This window comes from Chiloscyllium punctatum, chromosome 3 (assembly GCF_047496795.1).
Source record: "Chiloscyllium punctatum isolate Juve2018m chromosome 3, sChiPun1.3, whole genome shotgun sequence".
Classification (NCBI taxonomy): Eukaryota; Metazoa; Chordata; class Chondrichthyes; order Orectolobiformes; family Hemiscylliidae; genus Chiloscyllium; species Chiloscyllium punctatum.
In genome coordinates, this window is record NC_092741.1 from 4,463,089 (window position 1) to 4,475,210 (window position 12,122).

At 47.1% G+C, this 12,122-nt stretch overlaps 1 protein-coding gene across 3 annotated transcripts in view; it reads left to right on the forward strand.

The window, feature by feature from the left end:
* LOC140455247 (phosphofurin acidic cluster sorting protein 2-like) overlaps positions 1–12,122 on the forward strand; it is a 580,263-nt gene that overhangs the window by 527,544 nt on the left and 40,597 nt on the right. For all 3 annotated transcript variants that reach the window (XR_011952804.1, XM_072549988.1, XM_072549975.1), the window contains one exon: positions 7,629–7,671. Coding sequence is in view for 2 of the 3 variants with exons in the window: in XM_072549988.1 (XP_072406089.1) it covers positions 7,629–7,671 (43 nt within the window). In the remaining variant the exon portion in view is untranslated. The remainder of the gene's footprint in view (positions 1–7,628; positions 7,672–12,122) is intronic.

Here is a 12,122-nt window from a genome sequence, read left to right on the forward strand (position 1 = left end):
AAACCACAGATGACATTAGTCCATCAGATTTCATTAACCCCACAGATCACACTATACCCACAGATCACATTGAACCCACAGATCACACTCAACCCACAGATCACATTAAACCCACAGATCACACTAAACCCACAGTTCACACAAACCCACAGATCACATTAAACCTACAGATCACATTAAACCCACAGATCACACTAAACTCACAGATCACCTTAACCCCACAGATCACACTTAAACCACAGATGACATTAGTCCTACAGATCGCATTAAACCCACAGATCACGTTAAACCCATAGATCATACTAATACCATAGATCACACTGAACCCACAGATCACATTAAACCCACATATCATTAAACACAGAGATCACCTTAACACCACAGATCACACTAAAACCACAGATGACATTAGTCCATCAGATTGCATTAACCCCACAGATCGCATTAAACCCACAGATCACACTTAACCCACAGATCACACTAAACCCACAGATCACATTAAACCCACAGATCACACTTAACCCACAGATCACACTAAACCCACAGATCACATTAAACCCACAGATCACATTAAACCCATAGATCACATTAAACCCACAGATCACACTAAACCCATAGATCACATTGAACCCATAGATCACATTAAACCCACAGATCACATTAAACCCATAGATCACATTAAACCCACATATCACACTAAACCCACAGATCGCACTAAACCCACAGATCACACAAAACCCACAGATCACACTGAACCCACCGATCACATTAAACCCACAGATCACATTAAACCCACTGATCACCTTAACCCCACCGATCACACTAAAACCACAGATGACATTAGTCCTACAGATCGCATTAAACCCACAGATCATGTTAAACCCATAGATCATACTAATACCATAGATCACACTGAACCCACAGATCACATTAAACCCACATATCACATTAATCCCACAGATCACCTTAACCACACAGATCACACTAAAACCACAGATGAAATTACTCCATCAGAATGCATTAACCCCACAGATCACATTAAACCCACAGATCACACTAAACCCACAGATCACACTATACCCACACATCACATTAAACCCACAGATCACATTAAACACATAGATCACGTTAAACCCACAGATCACATTAAACCCACAGATCACACTAAACTCACAGATCACATTAAACCCACAGATCTCATTAAACCCACAGATCACACAAAACTCACTGATCACATTAAACCCACAGATCACACTAAACCCACAGATCACATTTAACCTGTAGATCACATTAATCCCACAGATCACATTAAACCCACAGATCACACTAAATCGAAAGATCTGACAATACCCACAGATCACATTATACCCGTAGATCACATTAATCCCACAGATGACATTAAACCCACAGATCACACTGAACCCGTAGATCAGGTTAACCCCACGGATGAAATTAAACCCATAGATCACATTAAACCCAATTATCACACTAAACCCACAGATCACATTAAACTCACAGATCACATTAAACCCTCAGATCACGTAAAACCCATAGATCACATTAATCCCGCAGATCACATTTAACCCACAGATCACAATAAACCCACAGGTCACATTTAACCTGTAGATCACATTAATTCCACAGATCACATTAAACCCACAGATCACACTAAATCCACAGATCTGACAATACCCACAGATCACATTAAACCCGTAGATCACATTAAACCCACAGATCAAACTAACCCATAGATCATGTTAACCCCACAGATCACATTAAACCCATAGATCACATTAAACCCACATATCACACTAAACCCACAGATCACACTAAACCCACAGATCACATTAAACCCACAGATCACACTAAACTCACAGATCACATTAAACCCACCGATCACACTTAACCCACAGATCACATTAAACCCACAGATCACGTTAAACCCACAGATCACACTATACCCACAGATCACATTAAACCCACATATCACACTAAACTCACAGATCACATTAAACCCACAGATTACACTTAACCCACAGATCACATTAAACCCACAAATCACACTAATCCCACAGATCACACTAAACCCACAGTTCACATTAAACCCACAGATCACATTAAACCCACAGATCACACTAAACCCGCAGATCACACTGAACCCACAGATCACATGAAACCCACAGATCACACTAAACTCACAGATCACATTAAACCCACAGATCACATTAAACCCACAGATCACACTAAACCCACAGATCACATGAAACCCACAGATCACACTAAACCCACAGATCACATTAAACCCACAGATCACACTAAACCCGCAGATCACACTAAACCCACAGATCACATTAAACCCACAAATCACACTAAACCCACAGATCAAACTAAACCCACAGATCACATTAAACCCACAGTTCACACTAAACCCACAGATCACACTAAACCCACAGATCACATTAAACCCACAGAACACATTAAACCCACAGATCACGTTAAACCCCGAGATCAAACTAAACCCACAGATCACGTAAAACCCATAGATCACATGAAACCCAGAGATCACACTAAACCCACAGATCACATTAAACTCACAGTTCACACTAAACCCACAGATCACATTAAACCCACAGATCACACTAACCCCACAGATCACATTAAACCCACAGATCACACTTAACCCACAGATCACATTAAACCCACAGATCACACTTAACCCACAGATCACATTAAACCCATAGAGCACACTAAACCCACAGATCACACTTAACCCACAGATCACATTAAACTCACAGTTCACGTTAACCCCACAGATCACATTAAACCCACAGATCGCATTAAACCGACAGATCATACAAAACCCACCGATCACATTAAACCCACAGATCACGTTAAACTCACAGATCACATTAAACCCACAGATCGCACTAAACCCAGAGATCACATTAAACTCACAGATCACATTAAACTCACAGATCACACAAAACCCACAGATCACATTAAACCCACAGATCACACTAAACCCACAGATCACATTAAACCCACAGATCACACTGAACGCACAGATCACATTAAACCCACAGATCACATTAAACCCACAGATCACCTTAACCCCACAAATCACACTAAACCCACAGATCACATTAAACCCACAGATCACATTAAACCCACAGATCACACTAAACCCACAGATCACATTAAACCCACAAATCACACTAAACCCATAGATCACATTAAACCCCCAGATCACATTAAACCCACAAATCACACTAAACCCATAGATCACATTAAACCCACAGATCACATTAAACCCACAAATCACACTAAACCCATAGATCACACTAAACCCACAGATCACATTAAACCCACAGATCACATTAAACCCACAGATCACATTAAACCCACAGATTGCACTGAACCCAGAGATCATACTAAACCCACAGATCACATTAAACCCACAGATCAGATTAACCCCACAGATCACATTAAACCCACAGATCAGATTAATCCCACAGATCTCATTAAACCCACAGATCACATTAAACCCACAGATCACACTAAACCCACAGATCACACTATAACCACACATCACATTAAACCCACAGATCACATTAAACACATAGATCACGTTAAACCCACAGATCACATTAAACCCACAGATCACACTAAACTCACAGATCACATTAAACCCACAGATCTCATTAAACCCACAGATCACACTAAACTCACTGATCACATTAAACCCACAGATCACACTAAGCCCACAGATCACATTTAACCTGTAGATCACATTAATCCCACAGATCACATTAAACCCACAGATCACACTAAATCGAAAGATCTGACAATACCCACAGATCACATTATACCCGTAGATCACATTAATCCCACAGATGACATTAAACCCACAGATCACACTGAACCCGTAGATCAGGTTAACCCCACGGATGAAATTAAACCCATAGATCACATAAAACCCAATTATCACACTAAACCCACAGATCACATTAAACTCACAGATCACATTAAACCCACAGATCACGTAAAACCCATAGATCACATTAATCCCGCAGATCACATTTAACCCACAGATCACAATAAACCCACAGGTCACATTTAACCTGTAGATCACATTAATCCCACAGATCACATTAAACCCACAGATCACACTAAATCCACAGATCTGACAATACCCACAGATCACATTAAACCCGTAGATCACATTAAACCCACAGATCAAACTAACCCATAGATCATGTTAACCCCACAGATCACATTAAACCCATAGATCACATTAAACCCACATATCACACTAAACCCACAGATCACATTAAACTCACAGATCACACTAAACCCACAGATCACATTAAACCCACAGATCACACTAAACCCACAGATCACATTAAACTCACAGATCACACTAAACCCACAGATCACACTAAACCCACAGATCACATTAAACCCACCGATCACACTTAACCCACAGATCACATTAAACCCACAGATCACGTTAAACCCACAGATCACACTATACCCACAGATCACATTAAACCCACATATCACACTAAACTCACAGATCACATTAAACCCACAGATTACACTTAACCCACAGATCACACTAAACCCACAGATCACATTAAACCCACAAATCACACTAATCCCACAGATCACACTAAACTCACAGATCACATTAAACCCACAGATCACATTAAACCCACAGATCACACTAAACCCACAGATCACATGAAACCCACAGATCACACTAAACCCACAAATCACACTAAACCCACAGATCAAACTAAACCCACAGATCACATTAAACCCACAGTTCACACTAAACCCACAGATCACACTAAACTCACAGATCACATTACACCCGCAGATCACACTAAACTCACAGATCACATTAAACCCACAGATCACACTAAACCCACAGATCACATTAAAACCACAGATCACATTAAACCCACAGTTCACACTAAACTCACAGATCACATTAAACCCACAGATCACACTAAACCCACAGATCACATTAAACCCACAGAACACATTAAACCCACAGATCACGTTAAACCCCGAGATCAAACTAAACCCACAGATCACGTAAAACCCATAGATCACATGAAACCCAGAGATCACACTAAACCCACAGATCACATTAAACTCACAGTTCACACTAAACCCACAGATCACATTAAACCCACAGATCACACTAACCCCACAGATCACATTAAACCCACAGATCACACTTAACCCACAGATCACATTAAACCCACAGATCACACTTAACCCACAGATCACATTAAACCCATAGAGCACACTAAACCCACAGATCACACTTAACCCACAGATCACATTAAACTCACAGTTCACGTTAACCCCACAGATCACATTAAACCCACAGATCGCATTAAACCGACAGATCATACAAAACCCACCGATCACATTAAACCCACAGATCACGTTAAACTCACAGATCACATTAAACCCACAGATCGCACTAAACCCAGAGATCACATTAAACTCACAGATCGCATTAAACCCATAGATCTCATTAAACCCACAGATCACGTTAACCCCACAGATCACATTAAACTCACAGATCACATTAAACCCACAGATCACGTTAACCCCACAGATCACATTAAACCCATAGATCACATTAAACCCACATATCACACTAAACCCACAGATCACACTAAACCCACAGATCACACAAAACCCACAGATCACACTGAACCCACAGATCACATTAAACCCACAGATCACATTAAACCCACAGATCACCTTAGCCCCACAGATCACACTAAAACCACAGATGACATTAGTCCATCAGATTTCATTAACCCCACAGATCACACTATACCCACAGATCACATTGAACCCACAGATCACACTCAACCCACAGATCACATTAAACCCACAGATCACACTAAACCCACAGTTCACACAAACCCACAGATCACATTAAACCTACAGATCACATTAAACCCACAGATCACACTAAACTCACAGATCACCTTAACCCCACAGATCACACTTAAACCACAGATGACATTAGTCCTACAGATCGCATTAAACCCACAGATCACGTTAAACCCATAGATCATACTAATACCATAGATCACACTGAACCCACAGATCACATTAAACCCACATATCATTAAACACCGAGATCACCTTAACACCACAGATCACACTAAAACCACAGATGACATTAGTCCATCAGATTGCATTAACCCCACAGATCGCATTAAACCCACAGATCACACTAAACTCACAGATCACATTAAACCCACAGATCACATTAAACCCACAGATCACACTAAACTCACAGATCACATTAAACCCACAGATCACACTAAACCCACAGATCACACTAAACCCACAGATCACACTAAACCCCCAAATCACATTCAACCCACAGATCACACTAAACCCACAGATCACATTTAACCTGTAGATCTCATTAATCCCACAGATCACATTAAACCCACAGATCACACTAAATCCACAGATCTGACAATACCCACAGATCACATTAAACCTGTAGATCACATTTAACCCATAGATCACATTAAACCCACATATCACACTAAACCCACAGATCACATTAAACTCACAGATCACACAAAACCCACAGATCACATTAAACCCACAGATCACACTAAACCCACAGATCACATTAAACCCACAGATCACACTGAACGCACAGATCACATTAAACCCACAGATCACATTAAACCCACAGATCACCTTAACCCCACAAATCACACTAAACCCACAGATCACATTAAACCCACAGATCACATTAAACCCACAGATCACACTTAACCCACAGATCACATTAAACCCACAGATCACACTAAACCCACAGATCACACTAAACCCACAGATCACATTAAACCCACAAATCACACTAAACCCACAGATCACATTAAACCCCCAGATCACATTAAACCCACAAATCACACTAAACCCATAGATCACATTAAACCCACAGATCACATTAAACCCACAAATCACACTAAACCCATAGATCACACTAAACCCACAGATCACATTAAACCCACAGATCACATTAAACCCACAGATCACATTAAACCCACAGATTGCACTGAACCCAGAGATCATACTAAACCCACAGATCACATTAAACCCACAGATCAGATTAACCCCACAGATCACATTAAACCCACAGATCAGATTAATCCCACAGATCTCATTAAACCCACAGATCACATTAAACCCTCAGGTCACATTAAACTCATAGATCACATTAAACCATATGGATCACAGCAAATGCGTAGCTCACACGAATGGTATTGAAGTCATTCAGGAGATGAAGATCTGATTAAAAACTGAAAGAGCTCCCAATTCTGAAAATCCAAATCAAAGACGGAATTTGCTGGAAAAGCTCAGCAGGTCTGTCAGCATCAGTGGCGAGGAAGAGTAAAGATTTCAGGCTGGGTGACCCTTCGTCAGAACACAGTGGGTGAGTTGATTCAGGTCTGATGAAGGCTCATGGAAACTGAAACGTGAACCCTGATTTCTCTGCACAGATGCTGCAGGTCCTGATGAGGATCTGATTACTGGTGTTACAAGTTGTTGTTCTATGATTTTAACAGGTGGTGAAAGTGGGCATCGTGGAACAGTCCCTCTCTGCCTCAGGTAGGTTCTGTGTCACCTCAATCACTCCCAGACCCCTCGGTTTCAAAGACAGGCAGTACTTTGCACTATGTAATAAATACTTCTGCAGCAAATTCAGTAAATGGATCACTCCATTGGGTAATACACCATACAAACCACAACATTCCCATTTCACACCAAATTCTCAAACAGTGTACACGGGGATGTGAATAGTGTCAGTGACGGAGGGAGAGTGTACATGGGGCTGTGGGTAGTGTCAGTGATGGCGGAGTATGTGTACACGGGGCTGTGGGTAGTGTCAGTGATGGGGGAGAGTGTACACGGGGCTGTGGGTAGTGTCAGTGATGGGGGGAGTGTGTACATGGGGCTGTGGGTAGTGTCAGTGATTGGGGGAGAGTGTACATGGGGCTGTGGGTAGTGTCAGTGATGGGGGAGAGTGTACACGGGGCTGTGGGTAGTCACTGACACTACCCACAGCCCCGTGTACACACTCCCCCCATCACTGACACTACCCACAGCCGCGTGTACACACTCCCTCCCCATCACTGACACTACCCACTGCCCCGTGTACACTCTCCCCCATCACTGACACTACTCACAGCCCCTTGTAAACTCTCCCCCATCACTGACACTACCCACAGCCCCGTGTACACACTCCCCCCCATCACTGACACTACCCACAGCCCCATGTACACACTCCCCTAATCACTGACACTACCCACAGCCCCATGTACACTCTCCCCCATCACTGACACTACCCACAGCCCCGTGTACACACTCCCCTAATCACTGACGCTACCCGCAGCCCCGTGTACACTCCCCCCCATCACTGACACTACCCACAGCCCCATGTACACACTCCCCTAATCACTGACGCTACCCACAGCCCCGTGTACACACTCCCCCATCACTGACACTACCCACAGCCCCGTGTACACACTCCCCTAATCACTGACGCTACCCGCAGCCCCGTGTACACTCCCCCCCATCACTGACACTACCCACAGCCCCATGTACACACTCCCCTAATCACTGACGCTACCCACAGCCCCGTGTACACACTCCCCCATCACTGACACTACCCACAGCCCCATGTACACACTCCCCTAATCACTGACGCTACCCGCAGCCCCGTGTACACACTCCCCCCATCACTGACACTACCCCCAGCCCCATGTACACTCTCCCCCCATCACTGACACTACCCACAGTCCCATGTACACTCTCCCCCCATCACTGACACTACCCCCAGCCCCATGTACACTCTCCCCCATCACTGACACTACCCACAGCCCCGTGTACACACTCTACCCCATCACTGACACTACCCCCAGCCCCATGTACACTCTCCCCCATCACTGACACTACCCACAGCCCCGTGTACACACTCTACCCCATCACTGACACTACCCACAGCCCCATGTACACTCTCCCCCCATCACTGACACTACTCACAGCCCCTTGTAAACTCTCCCCCATCACTGACACTACCCACAGCCCCATGTACACTCTCCCCCCATCACTGACACTACCCCCAGCCCCGTGTACACTCTCCCCCCATCACTGACACTACCCACAGCCCCATGTACACTCTCCCCCCATCACTGACACTACTCACAGCCCCTTGTAAACTCTCCCCCATCACTGACACTACCCACAGCCCCATGTACACTCTCCCCCCATCACTGACACTACCCCCAGCCCCGTGTACACTCTCCCCCCATCACTGACACTACCCACAGCCCCGTGTACACTCTCTCCCCATCACTGACACTACCCCCAGCCCATGTACACACTCCCCCATCACTGACACTACCCCCAGCCCCGTGTACACTCTCCCCCCATCACTGACACTACCCACAGCCCCATGTACACACTCCCCCATCACTGACACTACCCCCAGCCCCATGTACACTCTCCCCCCATCACTGACACTACCCACAGCCCCATGTACACACTCCCCCATCACTGACACTACCCCCAGCCCCGTGTACACACTCACCCCATCACTGACACTACCCCCAGCCCCGTGTACACACTCACCCCATCACTGACACTACCCACAGCCCCATGTACACTCTCCCCCATCACTGACACTACCCACAGCCCCGTGTACACTCTCCCCCATCACTGACACTACCCCCAGCCCCGTATACACTCTCCCCCCATCACTGACACTACCCCCAGCCCCGTGTACACTCTCCCCCATCACTGACACTGCCCCCAGCCCCGTGTACACTCTCCCCCCATCACTGACACTACCCACAGCCCCATGTACACACTCCCCCATCACTGACACTACCCACAGCCCCGTGTTCACTCTCCCCCATCACTGACACTACCCCCAGCCCCGTGTACACTCTCCCCCATCACTGACACTAACCACAGCCCCGTGTACACTCTCCCCCATCACTGACACTACCCACAGCCCCATGTACACTCTCCCCCATCACTGACACTACCCACAGCCCCGTGTACACTCTCCCCCATCACTGACACTATCCACAGCCCCGTGTACACTCTCCCCCATCACTGACACTACCCACAGCCCCGTGTACACACTCCCCCATCACTGACACTACCCACAGCCCCATGCACACACTCCCCCAATCACTGACACTATCCACAGCCCCGTGTACACTCTCCCCCATCACTGACACTACCCACAGCCCCGTGTACACACTCCCCCATCACTGACACTACCCACAGCCCCATGTACACACTCCCCCAATCACTGACACTACCCACAGCCCCATGCACACACTCCCCCAATCACTGGTGCTACCCTCAGCCCCGTGTCCACACTCTCCCCCATCACTGACACTACCCACAGCCCAGTGTACACTCTCCCCCATCACTGACACTGCCTACAGCCCCATGTACACACTCCCCCCATCACTGACACTACCCACAGCCCCAAGTACACTCTCTCCCATCACTGGCACTACCCACAGCCCCGTGTACACGCTCCCCCCATCACTGACACTACCCACAGCCCCATGTACACACGCCCCCAATCACTGACGCTACCCACACCCCCATGTACACACTCCCCCATCACTGACACTACCCACAGCCCCATGTACACACTCCCCCATCACTGACACTACCCACAGCCCCGTGTTCACTCTCCCCCATCATTGACACTACCCCCAGCCCCGTGTACACTCTCCCCCATCACTGACACTAACCACAGCCCCGTGTACACTCTCCCCCATCACTGACACTACCCACAGCCCCATGTACACTCTCCCCCATCACTGACACTACCCACAGCCCCGTGTACACTCTCCCCCATCACTGACACTATCCACAGCCCCGTGTACACTCTCCCCCATCACTGACACTACCCACAGCCCCGTGTACACACTCCCCCATCACTGACACTACCCACAGCCCCATGCACACACTCCCCCAATCACTGACACTATCCACAGCCCCGTGTACACTCTCCCCCATCACTGACACTACCCACAGCCCCGTGTACACACTCCCCCATCACTGACACTACCCACAGCCCCATGTACACACTCCCCCAATCACTGACACTACCCACAGCCCCATGCACACACTCCCCCAATCACTGGTGCTACCCTCAGCCCCGTGTCCACACTCTCCCCCATCACTGACACTACCCACAGCCCAGTGTACACTCTCCCCCATCACTGACACTGCCTACAGCCCCATGTACACACTCCCCCCATCACTGACACTACCCACAGCCCCAAGTACACTCTCTCCCATCACTGGCACTACCCACAGCCCCGTGTACACGCTCCCCCCATCACTGACACTACCCACAGCCCCATGTACACACGCCCCCAATCACTGACGCTACCCACACCCCCATGTACACACTCCCCCATCACTGACACTAACCACAGCCCCTTGCACACACTTCCCCCGTCACGGACACTACACACATCCGTGTGTACACACTTACCCTATCACTGACACTATCAACCGTGGGGCTGTGGGTAGTTGCAGTGATTGGGGAGTGTGTACACAGGGTTGTGGGTAGTGTCAGTGATGGGGGAGTGTGTACATGGGGCTGTGGGTAGTGTCAGTGATGGGGGGAGAGTGTACACGGGGCTGTGGGTAGTGTCAGTGATGGGGGAGAGTGTACATGGGGCTGTGGGTAGTGTCAGTGATGGGGGAGAGTGTACACAGGGCAGTGGGTAGTGTCATTGATGGGGGGTGTGTACACACGGCTGTGGGTAGTGTCAGTGATGGGGTAAGAGTGTACATGGGGCTGTGGGTAGTGTCAGTGATGGGGGAGAGTGTACACATGGCTGTGGGTAGTGTCAGTGATGGGGGAGAGTGTACACATGGCTGTGGGTAGTGTCAGTGATGGGGGAGAGTGTACACACGGCTGTGGGTAGTGTCAGTGATGGGGGAGAGTGTACACAGGGCTGTGGGTAGTGTCAGTGATGGGGGAGAGTGTACACAGGGCTGTGGGTAGTGTCAGTGAT